Here is a 16,426-nt window from a genome sequence, read left to right as displayed (position 1 = left end):
CCCACCACAAAAATTCCTTTTGAATGCAAGGTATTATTTGAATGACAGTGTCCAGATCCTGGCAGTGCTGTGTCCATACATTTTTGAGATACCATTGTAGCTTCCTCATATGCAGTTTGGCATTGGGAAGTACCAGAATACAAGATGCCATGAACCCTAAGGCTTGAAGGACTGTCCTTGCAGTCAGCCCGGACTGATGAGATAGTTGATGGAAGTAAAGGGATAGACTCTTTTGTTTGTCCGGGGTTAAAAGGCCATCTGGGATGCTGTATTCAGTCTCACACCCAGAAAGCACATGTCTTGAGAGGGTACTAGACTGGACTTTATTTCGCTCACAGAATACCCTAGGCATCTTAGCACTGCTATCACATATTCCAAATGATGAAGAAGCTCTTCTCTTCCTTGAGCCAGAATTAGGCAGTCGTCCAAATAAGGATAGATCTGTATTCCTTTCAGTCTGAAGAAAGCTATCACTGGAGCCAGAACTTTCGTGAACACTCTGGGCGCAGTAGATAAGCCAAAGGGCAATGCAGAGAACTGATAGTGAGAAGTCCCAGCTCGAAAACGCAGATACTTTCTGCAACTTAGTCTGATAGGAACATGAAGGTAAGCCTCCTTGAGATCCAAAGTTACCATCCAATGATCTTTGCCCAGCAGAGGTAAAAGCTGCTGCAACGTCAACATTTTGAACTTGGGAATGTCCAGATAAGTGTTGAGGATAGATAAATCCAAAATTGGTCTCCACGTGTTCCCCTCTTTGGTACTAGGAACAGGCGAGAATAAAATCCTAGGCCCACTTCTGGCAGAGGGACCGGCTGTATGGCCCCTAGTCGGAGCAACAGAGAAACCTGTTTGTGAGCCTCTAGTCTTTGTTGAGGAGGAACGTCTGGCATGCCTTTGAAAGGAGGCAAGGTATGGAAATAAAACCTGTAGCCGTGGTGTATGATATCCAATACCCATCTGTCCTGGGTAATTAAACTCCAATTTTCTTTGAAAAGTGCCAACCTTCCCCCCAAAGGTGCTGCCAGACGAGCAGGCTCTGGCAGCTGAAAATGTAGGTCATTGGGTCTGCTTACGAAAGGACTGACCCCTGCCCTCACCAAGCCTGTGCAGGAGAACTCCCTGTTCTAGGCCTGAAAGAGCCCTGAGCTCTGCCCTTACCACGCCTAGATCTACCCCTAGACTGTGGATCATAAGAAGGATACGACCACCCTTTAGTAGGCCAATTTCTACTAAACTTTGGAGGCTGGACCTGCAAAAATCTTTAACAGTCTGCATAGACTTAGCCTTGTCTTCCATTTTCTTTAAAACTGTCTCAACAGGAGGACCAAACAACACGTCAGATTGTAAAGGAGCATCTAAAATCCTTGTTTTAACATGTTCAGACAAATTCTGATCCCTCAGCCAGGCGTGCCTGCGAAGAACTGACCCAGTGGCAGCCACCCTAGACGAGGCCTGTACAGCATCAAAACCACATTGCAAAGAATGCTTACCCACCTGTTCAGAAACATGCACTAAATCTTGCAACTCCTTACAATCAATACCTACTGCCAGAGCATCAACCTTAGATTTCAATTGTGAAAGGAAAAAATTTTGGTATTTCAACATGTGAAACTGGCAATTCAGAGCCCTCATAGCAAGAGTGGAAGAAGTATAGACTTTCTTGCCCCATCTATCCAAGGCCCTAGCCTCATTGTCTGCAGGAACCGGATTCTTAACAACAGAAGCCTTAACACCTTTAGGCCCATGGCTAACAGTTTCTGGGTCTGCCCTAGGACTCTTAAAAAGATACTTATGAGCTTCAGGCACCCTGTAATACCTATCCGGCTTAACAGGAGCAGGAGGCAAAGAATCAGGATTAAGAGAAGCTTCCATAAAAACATCTTCCACTACATCCAAAACAGGAGGTATAGCCAAAGGCCTATGCTGGGGTAACAACAGTAATTCCCTAAGCCTTTTTCTGGAATCAGAGAAGTCCTGACCTTCCCACTTAAAATGCTCCCTCATGGAATGAAGAGTTTCTGAAAAAGAAAAATCCTCAGAAGGAGTAGAATCATCCACATCAGAATCAGAATAAGGAGAGTACTCCTGCAAGTCTTCAGCCGAAGACTCTGAAACATCTGAAGCCTGCTCAAAACCCCCCAGCTCAGGCTCCACCCTAGGCCTCTTATCAGGAGGGGGCATAGAACCCCTAATCAAAGTAATCAAATCTTCTGCCATTTTAAGCATATGCTACTTGGGCACAGTACCTGAAGAGCTAGGGGTAACACTAACTGAAGCTAAACCTGGCCTGCCCCTGGGGGAAGCCTTTGAAACAGAAGGAGAGGGCCTAGCCACCTTAGGAAGGGAGGGGAGTATAGTAACATGAGAAGCCCCCTCAGCCTGACTAGTTTCCTGAGAGGCCACATCTTGTAATAACAAGGTCTCCCCCTGGGAACACAAAGAAACCTCCGGTGGAGCCACCGGCTCCACCGACACCTCTAAAGAACTGGCGTCTGGTACAGACGGTTCTTCTAGCCTAGGCTTAACTGCCTTGTCCTTGCGCTTCTTTGAAGAAGCGGCCGGAGCATCCGACGGCATTTTATAGTTACACCGCTTCCCAAAGACTAACCTCGCACAATCCAACCTTCGCTTTATAGTGCGTTTATTAAATCTAGCACAAGAGCAACAGCCAACAACGGCGTGCTCAGGCCCTAAGCAAGGAATACACAAAGTATGATAATCTTTATGCGGTATCTGTTTCCCACAAGAAATGCAATTATTAACTTTTTCTGACATCCGTAAATGACTGAGGCAAGAAAAACTAAAATATTCCCAACGGGTACTTAGCCAACTTTGAACTCGGTCTGAAACTTCTAAATCGAAAAATCTCAGAACGCCAACCGGCACTTGCAACACTGCTTCTGCATCGGACCATGTGGCAAAAAAGACTGAGGATATGACGTCGGTCATGCGCATTTGTACCCTGACGTCCTGACGTCAGTCAAATGCGCCCTGACCGACGTCAGCCTTATACTTTGATATTCGGGCCGACCGAGGACAGCGGACTACCCAAGTGTAAGGACTGCAGCAATGTGAGATGAAGAACATTTACCCTTTTCATCATCTGCACCTTTACAATACACTATATTTGACCACAAGGATAAGCCTTCATCTCAGCATCAATCATTTACCACTTCTTTCATTAAAGCCTCAAGGATTAAAATAAATTAAAACCATCTCCTCCTTCTCCTACAATGAAAGAAGGTACTTTTTTTTTTTTTTTTTTTTTTTACACAGAGTAGCCACATTGAATAGGGACAATCTGGCCAAAGACAGTAGGGAAAAACTCCCCGTTACTGATGAGAAGCGCCATGTGATTTTTAACATCTGCCTGAGCCATGACATTAAAACAGCTTTTCAGTACAGGTTTAAGCAAATTTAGAAATGAATGGAAAGGAAGGTAGGAGATTCAAGAAACCGAAAGGAGGAGGAACAAGGACAAACTCTTCTTCAAAAGCTTAAGAATTACAGAAATTCAGAGAATTAAAGCAAAGTAGAATGTCAAAAGTACTTAAGATTCAGTGAAAAAAAACTAAAGCCACTTTCATACAAAAAAGGATTTTTATATTACCTCTGTCTTCCATGAATTTGTAGAGCTGCTGTAGAAAATTGTCTCGCTCCTCAGGGTCTTGTTCTTCCTCTGGCTGCATAAACACGAAGTCAAGGACATGTCAAATAAAAAAATGCAAGCCAAGAAGAAGGTCATTATGTCTAGCAAATATAAACCACTCTCCAAACTTCAAATGTTCTGACCAATATCCTACACACCTGGAATGCTGAGCAAAACTATTATATACCCAATGCTGTTTGATAACCAGGCAAAAAAAAAAAAGAGACTAATACCAAACTACACTATAGCTGCTTTAGGCAGATCAGAGAAAAAAAAAAAAAAAAAAAAAAAAAGACGACACCTTTGAAATCTGGTGAAAGGGCAACTTCATACAAAAACATAGCTCTGCTAGTTACACTCTTCCATTCATGACTACCAATAAGGAATATGACTACCACTGCTTAGTGTAAGCTATAAACATATGGACAGAGTGACATTTTCAAACCATCCCATGTGGCATCTATGGTACCCGTGCTTCAACAAAGTATTAGTTTAAGGGTGTGCACACTTATGCCACCAGCGTATTGTACTTTTTTTTTTTTTTTTTTTTTTTAAATATTATGCCCCTAACAGATTTGTTTGTTTTTCAATTGAATTGTACAGGTTATAGGTCACATTAAAGGTGGGAAAAGTTTTGAAATGATTTATTGTGATCTCATGTTTTTTTATATCACAAAAACCTGGCATTTTAACAGGGATGTGTAAACTTTTTATATCCACTATAATATATATATATATATATATATATATATATATATATATATATATATATATATACATATATATACATATATATATATATATATATATATATATATACACACACACACACACACACACACACACACACACACACACACACACACACGAGTTCCATATACTAGATCGAATTTTCACTAATTTGAAATAGTGCATGGAATGCTCACTGCAGCGAAAGTGCACTTATGCGAAGTTCTGTACAACAAACGGGTGTTGTACTGAACTTCTGTGCAGTACTCACAGACCTTAGGGTTAAGGGCGCGGGTCATAGTAAGGCGATAGCCCATAGGGCTATCTCCTTACTATGACCCGTGCCCTAACCCTAAGGTCCGTGATGACTGCAGTGCAGTGAAGGACACAGCAATGTCCTCCACTATGGTGCGACAGTCACGAACCTTAGGGTTAGGGCAAGTGGACAGTTTTACTAACTATCCCCTTACCCTAACCCGTGCCCTAATCCTAAGGTCCGTGACTATCACATCATAGTGGAGGACATAGCTTGTTTTTACGGTGTTTTCGGTGAAGTGCACTTGCGCAAAAGTTCACTTTCGTTAAAGTGAACTTTCGCAGAAGTGAGGCTTCCTATTACAAGTTCGAAGTACTGAACTATCGTTGTTGTAATAGGAATCCACATATATATATATATATATGCACACATATATAATCTTTTCAGAGAAGAGCTGAATTACAAGCAAAAGAGGATGAGTATGGTGGTTTACAATTAAAACAACCAAAAGCAAAATACACAATTTAAGGAAAGGCCACATACCTCGACCTGGCCAAAGCATCTGACACAATTCCCCACTCATGCACAGCAGAAAATCTAAATAAACCTCAATGTCACGAGATGCATTGTCAATTGGCTCACACAGAGGACTCCGGCAATAAAATAATAGGGGGAGTTACCTCCACAAAGAGGTCAGTCAGCAGTAGAGTCCCCCACGATTTTATGCTGGGATCTCTCCTATTTGGTATCTACTTTGGCTTACCAGGTCTGCAGATGCCTGCAAGCTAGGAGCAGTAACTGAATTGCCAAATTACTTAGCCATCCTGCAGGAATGTTTGTCCCAAATAATTAACTTGCACCAAAATCATGGACTGAAACCAATGTCAAAACAATGCATTGCGGTATCCTTTGGGAAGTCATCTACGCCAGGGAACTACAACACTAACAATAAACCCTGAAGAGTTGACCCAGTCATTATGGATTTGAGAACTTTTGTGGACAGTCATCATCATCATCATCATCAGCCCCCTTTTCCCCATTTTTTTCTACATGGGGTCAGGGTATTGTGTTAACTGCTGCCAATTTCTCTCGATTCAATGCCACACTCCTGCCTTCAACAGGTCATAGATCTTCTTTCAGACAATCCATCCACCTCTTTCTTGGATGGCCTCGCTTCCTCTTACCTTCTCTTCCTATCTGTCCCAAATCTTCCTCACCAGATTGTCTTCTGCTTTTCTACACGTGTCCAAACCACCGTAATCTGTTCTCTCTGCTCTTTCCGGCAAACGGAGCTACTTTGGTTTCTGCTCTTACGTCCTCATTTCTAAGTCTGTTCCACAGTGTGCATCCTACCACCTTTCTCACGCACTTCACTTCCATCACCTCTAGCTTCAACTGTTCTGCCTTTTCTGCCCAGGTTTCTGTACCATACAGTAGTACTGGTCACTCCACTGTCTTGTACACCTTACTTTTCAGCTTCTTTGGCATTCTTCTGTCAGACTACACCTGATACTCTATGCCAGTTGACTGCAGCCCCTCTGATTCTTGCTTTGACCTCTTCATTTAGACTATCCTTCTACTCACCCACCCCTCCCACATACCTGAAGCCATTTACCTGTTCCACTATCTTCCCTTCTATCTCTATTCTCAGCTTCTTTGGAGTTCCCCAACTTTCTGCCACTACCACAGTCTTATCTGTGCTTAGTTTCATCCCATGTCCCTTCAGATTTGCATTCCACTCTCCTATCCTTTGAAGTTCTAGCTCAGAGTATGCCTGTACTGCCACATCATCTGCATACAGCAGCTTTGTTGATTTGTCCTCTCCAACCTGTTTGCTAATGTAGTCCATCACCAGTATGAACAGCAGTGGGCTCAGAGCTGAACCCTGATGTATACCCACTTCCACTGGGAACCCCTCTGTGAGGGCGAACTGTATTCGTACTTGGTCACTGGGTCCTTGTACATTGCCTGCACTAATTCTACCAATATTCCTGGGACTTCAAACCACCGCAGTACTGCCCAGATCAGCTTTCTTGGGACCTTGTCATATGCTTTCTCCAAGTCTAGGAATGCCCAGTTGGACTCTCTCCTCATCTCTAGCTTCTCAAGTATCTGTCTCAATGCAAACATTGGGTCAATTGTGCTGCATCCTGATCCGAATCCGAACTGCTCATCTCCCATCTTACATTCTACTACTATGCATATGTGTTTATCAATCACCCTCTCCAGAACTTTCATGCAATGTGGTAGGGGTTTGATGCCTCTGTACTGCCCACAGTTGTGGATGTCCCCTTTGTTCTTGTACACTGCCAAGAGTATGTTTACTCTTCAGCCATCTGGGATACGCCTTTCTCTCCACACTGCTATTAATACCTTCAGCAGCCATTTCTCCCCTATCTCATCCAGCATCTTTATCATATCCGCTGTGACCTCATCGGAGCCTGCTGCTTTCCCCCGACTTCATCTTCCTTAGGGATGTTCTTACTTCTTCTAAGGTGGGCTCCTCCTCTTTTCTTGCCTTAGGCTGTTTCTGGGGCAGTACAGCTTCTGTGGGGTTTTCTTCATTCAGAAGCTGCTGGAAATACTCCTTCCATCTGCCTTTATTGCCATGTGGACTGGTGAGCAGGTTGTTGCTGGCATCCTTTATGAATGGTATCTGACTAGCTTCTTTATCCTTCTGTCTTTGTCTTGGAACCTGATATAGTTTCTTTGTGCCCCTTACTGCGTCACTTTCCAGAAGTTGGTACAGTGCCTCCGATGCCTTATTCTTTGCTATTGCAACTTCTTTCTTAGCTTCTTTGTTAGCCAACCAGTAGTCCTTCCTAGCCTGGTCAGTCTTTTCTATCTCCCTCTTCTTCCTGCACTCTTTCTTTCTTTTGATGACTTCCTGGACTTCTGCATTCCACCACCAGCTTTCCTTATGTACCTTATTTTCCATACCTGGCTCGGCCACATATATTTTCTGTAGTCCTAACACATGCTGTTTTAGGCGCTGCCACTCTTCCTCAACTCCACCTATTTCCTCCTTTTCTTGGGGTGCTAGAGCCCGGAGTAATTCTTTGAACTGCTGTACTTTCTCTCCAGTTAACTTCCAGGTCTTTGTGGACAGTGCCTTAACATTTTACCAACGTGCATCCACTGCTGTAAGAAAGCCCCTCTATTATTGCACAGCTTATACACAAAGGGATTGTGCCTAGATATAGAGATGTCACTGCCCCCCTTTACTCAGCCAGTCATTAAACATAATGCCCCTTTTGATATGCAACTGTCCAGACATGTGCAACTGGAACACTCACAGAGAAACCTTACTAAAAGGATACAAAGCCTAAACAAAAACATGCCCTACATGGACAGACTCAAAGCCCTGTCACTATACTAAATATCCTATTGGACTGCTAAGACATAGCCTGTGGCTGGCATACAAAGTATCCCCCAACCTAATACTGATGGATTTACTTCACATCAGGAAGTCAAACAGCATCAAAAATACTCTGTCTAGGGATCTAAACCTGTTCTGCAACATCAACAGAACGGTTTGGAGGGAGTTCATCCCTGTCCATATCAAGCACAACTTGGCTCTATGGATGGGAAACAGAAAATTTACCTCAGGATTGCCCCCTGGTACTACTAATGGACAGATACTGCTCCCAAATGCTTTATCCTATGCATGGGTCTCCTCAAATTATTTATGGCACGATCCCAGTTATTCTCATTAGGAGCTATATACAATTATCAACCACAGGTTCATTAAGGGCAATCTCTAAACAAATGGGATAGGTTAATTTGAGCACAAAAAGAAAAACTAGCTAGGCTTAAAATGGTCTGCTAGGGCAGCTAGCCTAGTACTTACCTATGAATCTATGAATGAAAAAAAAAAAAAAACTGGAGAAGTCTACAGACAACTCATTTTTTAAACTACTTTACTAAAAAAAAATTAGGTAAGGTGAGGTAAGCATCTATTGCAGGAATTTTACATTTACTAGCCCCATTAAGTGACATGGTCCAAGGGCCCTTTTCAATTACAACCTGGACTTTAAAGTTAAAAGGAAATACAGTGACCACTGACAGTATATATGAAGTAGGACACACACACACACACACACACACACACACACACACACACACACACACACACACACACACACACACACACACACACACACACACACACACAAAACTATAGACATACTTGCATTTAAAATGAAAAATATACTGATGCACTTTGTACACTGAAATACAAAGAAAATACAGATTATATATAACCTTTATCCCCCTTCCTAAATGGGCACTCTTTTGGCTCCAGGCTGATTGGATAGACATGATCAGGGGCCTTGTCTTTTTGACAGCCAACTACTATTACTCCTGTTCCTTATTGTTTGGATAGTTCTAGATTGTTAGGTCTGTGTTGGACTTACTAGGTGAAGTGCTAGTTACAAGCAGGCCAACTCATTCGGAGGTAACCTGGGGCCTAGAGAGACTTGTGGGTAGAGGAGGAATTACAGCTCTGGATCCAATCTCCTGAAAAAAGTGCCAAGGTTAAATCCAGTCAGAGCTGATAATCCAGCTGTTGAGTTGGATAGAAAAGGCAACATATTGGTTGTAATGAAAGGCTATATGGGAGGCTACCTGAATAACGGGGGGGGGGGGGGTGTGTGTGTGACACGAGTAAAGATATACAGCAATGTGTTTAAAAAGGAGGCATTCAAGTAATGCAGGTTCAACTAGGTGGCTCAATAAAGAAAAAGGCTGGCTGGCTCTGTGACAATGCATGATTGAGTCCCAACTGCAACCTGGGTGACTCAACCTTGACTTGAGAACCAGATTCCCGAGAAGTGAATGGAGGGATAGGGTGGAGTGTCACTTTTGTCAGGTTTACAGCCAATACCAACAGTAAGCTCTCTATTCAAGACAGTGTCATACTGGGACACCCTTGCTCTCTCTCCACACACATACTGTTTACATTAAGGACTTCTACATCTGTGAGGTCCCAGTCCAAAGGGAGAAAACCAAGAAGGGGGTCTCTGGAGGACATGGCTGAAGGAAGATAGTTGCAGTAGAATCCCAAATGAAAAAAAAAAATAAAATAAAGGAAAAAGAAAGATAAGTTTACTGTTTAAAACGGATTACATGCTATCTAGCCATTTAAGAATGTCACAGGCTTAAGATCACATTCAAAACCTAAACCAAAACATGCCATAGACTTAGGCAGTAGGTTAGCCATGCCAGAACTGTGATACAAAAAACAAACAGCAAGCCTAAAATATGGATAAATAAAATAGAAATAGATGTAGGGTAAAGGTCGGTACCATACAACAAGTATAAAAACTGAAATTAAATAAAGTGCCGACCCAACAAGGCTAAAATACAAAATACTTTAATACTTCAATGGATACAATAAAAAAACAAAAACTGGTAAGCGCTTTAGCCATGAACAAACCGCTTCATCAGACAACCATAAATGACTCTACAAGCATTTAAATAGAGATATCCAACCAATAAAAATGGCACATACTAATGATGTCATGCAACATTACAAGCAATAAATACAAAAGCATTTTTTTAAGACTGTAGAAAGAAAGATATTAAATATAGGTAAAAACAGCATGTCAACTACTAATGTTTAGTGTTTCAAAGGGCGTCCTTTTAAAAAATGGTTTCATTGTAGAAACAGCATTCAAACCTGGTGGTCTTTCAGCATTGAGTGATAGAATCCACCTTTGCTCTGCTGTTTCAGTACAGTTCAATAAATCCCCAACCCCTCAAAACCTGTATCTAAAGGTTGAAGAACGAAGAATCTAAAATCATGTTTACAATCAAGATTCACAATATGAAGAGACAACATAGCTTTACATTTAATTAAGTGATTAGCCAAGCTGAAAGATTCAATGTTTGGAGCTGAGGGTGCAGAATTTGGTTGTTCCGCTGAGACAGTAAGGAGGGTGTCTGTGGCAGGTGCCATGGAGAAGTTTGTGACAGACTGCGCAGGAGTGGGTACAAGTGTTGGCGAGGCCAGTCTGCAGCAAGCAAAATCATTTTTGGTTTGTCCTGTTTGACTTTTAGTAGAACTTTGGAGAGCAAAGGCAGAGGGGGAAAGGCATAAAGCTGAAGGACAGAGCATCCACTTTCCAGGCTTTTTTGTGAGGAGTTCTTGTGCAAAATTTGTCCAATAGGTAGTTCTGGGGTGAGGCAAAGAGATCTAAGTCTGGGCTCCCCCATTTGCGTGTCAACATGTTGAAAATCCGTGGTTCTAGTTTCCATTCGTGTGTGTCCATGAGATTTCTGCTTAGTTCATCTGCCAAAATATTCAGCTTTCCTGGCAGGAATTGAGCCTGTAGTTGTATTTGATAGCTTAAGGCCGTGTTCCACAATACCATGGCTTGTCTGCAGAGGGGGTAGGAATGTGTACCCTTCCTGCTTTTTTATGTACCACATAACTGTGGTGTTGTTAGTCTTTACCATTAGTTGCCCTGTATGAAGGCAGTCCTTGAAGGCTGTCAGTGCATTCTGTACAGCTAGCATTTCTTTTTGGTTGATATGAAGGTGCATTTGATTCGGGCTCCATTTGCCCTGAATGCACTTACCTGCCAGATGAGCCCCCCATGTGTAGTCCGATGCATCTGTAGTTAGGATTTGGGAGGCAGGGGGTGGTGTGAATGGCAGTCCCTTGTTTTGGTGGCAGGCCTCTGCCCACCATAGGAACTCTAATTGCTGGCAAGGTAGGATAGGAATCATTGTTTCCAGGCTGTGAATGTTGACGCCATAAACTTTTTAAGTTTCCTCATATGCAGTCTGACATATGGAATTAGAAGAATGCAGGAGGCCATGAACCCCAAGGCTTGCAGCATTTGTCTTGCAGACAGCAGGGTTTTTGTGGCCACCTGTTTGAAGTAAGTCTCCAACTGAATTTGCTTTTCTGGCATAAGGTAAGCCATCTGGGCAGTTGTATTCAAGCTTGCACCCAGGAATGTATTTTTTTTTTGAGAGGTTACTAGTTGTGATTTCTTTTCGTTTATGGTGTACCCTAGACAAGTTAGAACCCTTTTTCCAAACGCCAGATGTTTTAGAAGAATGGCCTTGTTTTCTACCTGAATTAGACAATCGTCCAGGTATGGATATATTTGAATATTTCTTTGCCTGCAAAATGCAGTTACTGGAGCCAGGCACTTTGTAAAGACCCTGGGTGCAGTAGATAGGTCAAAGGGCAGTGCAGAGAACTGATAATGCAAGTAGCCTGCTTTGAAGTGGAGGTATCTTCTGCAGGATTCCCTGATTGGGATATGCAAGTAAGCCTCTTTTAGATTTAGAGTTGCCAAGCAGGCATCTTTGACTAGCACAGGAAGTAACTGGTTAAGGGTCAGCATCTTGAATTTTGGAATGTCCAGAAAGGTGTTTAGAGTAGACAGGTCCAGAATTGGACGCCATGATTTGTCTTTTCTGGGTACCAGGAAAAGTCTGGAATAGAAACCTTGTCCCTTTCCCCTTCTGGTACTAGATGAATAGCCCCCATGTTTAAGAGGGAAAGTACTTGTTTCTGAGCCTCTGCCCACTCATCTGGGGGCAGATCTGGCCATCTGCTTGGAGTTGGCAATGTGTGGAAATGAAATTTGTATCCCTGGGACACTATATTTAGAACCCATTTGCCCTGGGTTATAAGTTGCCAGTTTTTAGCATGAAGTGCCAGCTTTCCCCCCAAAGGGGCGGCTAAAAGGTAAGTGCTTGGTAATTCTAAAGGAACATCATTGAGACTGTTTACCATAGGGAGGTGTCTTGTTGTTTCCAGATTTGGAAGAGGAGGCACCCCACTGCTTAGTTCTGAAAGTCCCTTGGGACTGAAACCTGGTGCTTTTGGAATGTCTGGGTTTGGCTTGAGCGGCACTGGAAGGAACTGGAAAGGACCAGTTCTTAGTAGGCCAGTGCCTACTAAATCTTGGAGGTTGTACCTGCAAGAAACTTTTCAGTTTGCATAGATTTAGCTTCATCTTCCATCTTTTTTAGAACTTCTTCAGCCTTATTGCCAAACAGACAGTCCTGCTGCAAAGGAGCATCCAACAATTTTGCTTTAACATGATCAGGCAGAGATTGCTCCTTAAGCCAAGCATGCCTTCTAAGCACAGACCCAGTAACAGCAGCCCTGCAAGAGGCCCCCAAAGAATCAAAACCATATTGCAAAGTATGTTTTCCAACTTGTTCAGCTGAATGCAATAAATCCTGTAAATCTTTATTTTCCACACAGGCAGAAATCAACATCATTTTCTGTTTAAGCAGTCCCATGATATGCTGCTGATATTTTAGCATATGGAATTGACAGTTTAAATCCCAGATTGCCAAGGTTGCAGAAGTATAAACCTTTTTACCCCATCTATCCAGCGCCCTGGAATCTCTATCAGAAGGGGTAGGATTTTTAGCAGTAGAAGCCTTAATGCCCTTGGGCCCCTGAGAAATGGTTTCAGGGTCCGAAACAGGATTTTTGAAAATGAATTTGTGGGAGTCAGGAACCCTGTATTATCTGTCTGGCTTACAAGGGGCTGGAGGCAGAGAATAAGGGGCTACACACTGGATTCTGAAAACACATAATCAACACTACCTAGTACTGGAGGTATAGTCAAAGGCCTATGCTGAGGAAGAAGAAGAAAATCCCCAAGCCTCTTTTTGGATTCAGAAAAATCCTGACTTTCCCAGAGGAAATGCTCCCTTAAGGTATGTAAAGTTTCCCCAAAAGAAAAATCCTCAGGGGGAGAGGCAGAAGGAATGGAATCTTCTGCATCAGAGTCCTCATAAGTAGGTATGGACAAATCCTGTTCATTAGAAGAGTCAGAAAAAGCAGAGTCCTGTTCAGAGGATTCATAGTCAAGTTCAGCCCTAGGCCTCTTAGAAGGGGGGGGGGGGGTTGACTACCCCTGATTAAAGTAATTAAATCTTCAGCCATTTTGATCCGTTGTTTTTTAGGCATATGGGCCTGAACATGCAGCCTGGGCGTTGTTTTTTTAGACATAGATCGAGATTTTGGCATTAATATTGAAGGTGGCGTTGGTTTAATATCCAAATCTGTAGGCCTGAATGCACCCTCAGAAGCCGGTGCCTGCACAGCGGCTCCGGACCCATCCAAGGTAGAGACATCTGTGGGTTCCATAGGTGAAGCATCTCGCGGCTTACCGGACTCCGAATGGGTCTCAGTAGAGGCCTGCGAATCTGAAGTAGCGGGTATCAGGGGCTGCGAAAGCACCTCACGGAGTACCAGCGAACTGGTGACTGGCTTAGGAGAAGCGTCGTCGGCAGTTGTGGACCTCAACGGCCTGTCTCTGTCCTTTCCTTTGCATTTTTCGGTATTTCGGTAGTCAGATTGCTAACAGACGTCATTTCTGGATAATTAAACAGAGAAAAGAAATATTTAGAAGCAAAAATGTACCGATGACTGATTAAATAATGCACCAAACAGACAACAAGGTACGTCGTGGTCAGGGCCTAGGCAAGGAATACAGTACAAATGGAAATCCTTAGGAGGTATTTGCTTCCCACAAGTAATACAATTATTAACTTTTACTGACATCGGTAAGGAGAAAGAAAAAGTTTCCCCAAAGGAGTACTTAGCTTTTTAGTTGAAGACTTCGGTTCTGAAACTCGAAAATGAAAATTTCAGGAGTCGGCTGACTGGCACTTGCGAACTGCTTCTGCTTCGGGCACTGCACAGCAAGAAAGACTGATGTAATGGCGGCTGCATGTTTTATACCCCTGACGACCTGACGTCATGGAAGAAGGCTCTGCAACCGATGCAGGACCCAAGACTTTGTTAATCAGGCCGACTGAGGGCAACCTGCCAGCAGATTACCCAAATGTAATGACTGCAACAGTGAAACATGAAGAACATCAAGGTGGAAGCATAATGCCAGGCACAAAATTTTACAATTTTCATCTTTGCGTTGTGACATCCCAAGGTTTTAGTTTAGATGTTTTGAAGTTTAATAATCACAAGCCGATTAAATGAGATGCAGGTATCCATAATAAACCTGTGCTGATGTTCATAGGTTCATAGGTTTATACTAGGCTATCTGCCCTGAGGCATTTATAAGCCTAGCCCAAAGTTTTGTGGCTTACGCCACCCCTTATATGAAAAAATACTGTGCCCATTAGTTTGTTGTGCCTATGTCCAGCAGTGACACAGAGATGATTCCCGGGGTAAACCTACGATCTCCCATCCACAGGTCAAGATTTCTCTTGAACAGAGCCAGCGAGGTGCTCTGCCTCACATGGACCGGGATTTTATTCCACAGCATAGGATGCTTGTTGTAATTGCAAATCTCTTGAATCAAGGAAAAAGTACAGTTTTGTACCTACCATAAATGTAGATGTCCGAACTGGATAGCATCTGCAGTCATAACAACTGGGTTGTCCTGTCGTCAGGCAGCCCTTCAGTCGGCCGGATTCCAAAGTCCGGGTCCGGCTTCGGCTGATGTCGCACTTCACCCGACGTCATCTCTGCTGGTCTCCGGGTATAAAGGCATCAGCCGACGCCATTTTCTTCAGTGTTTCTTGCCCCAGATGCCAGTTGCCCTTCCTGGAAGGCTAATTTTTGGATAAATGCCAATGTTTCCAAAAGGATAGAAGGCAAACTCAGAAAATAAGCATGTATGTACATATATACAAACAAATACACCATAAGAGACTCCCCCCACTAGCTAGCTATTAGGAGGGTAAATACCCTAGGAGTACCACAGAGGGGAAGGAGGGAGAGTAATCCTGACTGCAGATGCTATCCAGTTCGGACATCTACATTTATGGTAGGTACAAAACTGTACTATGTCCTTCATGGATGCATCTGCAGTCATAACAACTGGGTAGAATACCATAGCCAACTAAGGGAGGAGGAAAAATTAGATTATGGTGTGGTTAGGATCCCTTGCAGCACAGCAGTGGCAAACCCTGCTCGGGATCTGGAATACAAAGGTAAGTTATAATGCTTGGCAAATGTATGCACGGAGGTCCAAGTAGCCGCCTCAATAATGTCCTTGGTTGCCACTCCTCGTAAGAAGGCTGTGGTAGTGGCTGTTGCCCTTGTAGAATGAGGCCTTATGTTCTGTGGAATTGGTTTTCCATGGAAGGAGTAACAGAATCGTATGCAATTTCCTATCCATTTGGAGATTGTCTGTTTGGAAATAGCTTTTCCTTCCCTTCCTGTTGCATAGGCTACAAAAAGCTGGTCAGTTTTTCTGCTACTTTTTGTTCTGTCCAGGTAGTAGCGTAACTGTCTATGTACATCCAAGGAATGCAGCATTCTTTCCCCTCTGTTTTGTGGGTTGGGAAAGAAGGTAGGTAGGTGGATTGCCTGGTTTAAAGACACTCTGGATATCACCTTAGGCATAAAGGTAGGATTAGTCCTCATGGACACTATCTTGGTGGAAGATTAGGAAGGGCTGTACTGCCATTAGGGCCTGAAGTTCAGAGACCCTCCTTGCTGAGGTTATTGCCAGTAGGAAAGCAGTTTTCCATGATAGATGCTGTAGGTCCGCTGTAGCTGCTGGTTCAAAGGGTGCAAGTGTCAATTTTTCTAGCACAAAGTTCAAATCCCAAGCTGGCAATGGTGGTTTCCTTGGAGGTTTTACATTCTTGATTCCTCTGAGGAACTGCCTGAGTAAAGGATGTGAAAAGACAGGTGGATCAAAGCTGTATTCTGCTGAAATAGCTGATGCTTGTATCTTGATGGAGGAGTAGGACAGGCCTGTATGTAGAAGCTCTGCCAGATACTCCAGGATGTTAGCCATATCTATAATTGACACATCTTTTCCTCTTTCAGT

The 16,426-nt window shown here is 43.2% G+C and overlaps 1 protein-coding gene across 1 annotated transcript in view; it reads right to left on the bottom strand.

The window, feature by feature from the left end:
* ARID4A (AT-rich interaction domain 4A) overlaps nt 1-16,426 on the bottom strand; it is an 877,572-nt gene that overhangs the window by 555,278 nt on the left and 305,868 nt on the right. Inside the window, exon 12 of the mRNA XM_044073577.1 lies at nt 3,614-3,686. Within this exon, the coding sequence (XP_043929512.1) occupies nt 3,614-3,686 (73 nt within the window). The remainder of the gene's footprint in view (nt 1-3,613; nt 3,687-16,426) is intronic.

This window comes from Protopterus annectens, chromosome 6.part0, assembly GCF_019279795.1.
Source record: "Protopterus annectens isolate FY-2018-M chromosome 6.part0, PAN1.0, whole genome shotgun sequence".
NCBI classification, from domain to species: domain Eukaryota; kingdom Metazoa; phylum Chordata; order Ceratodontiformes; family Protopteridae; genus Protopterus; species Protopterus annectens.
Note: the sequence above shows the minus strand (reverse complement) of the source record. Positions and strands in the feature narration are given on the sequence as shown.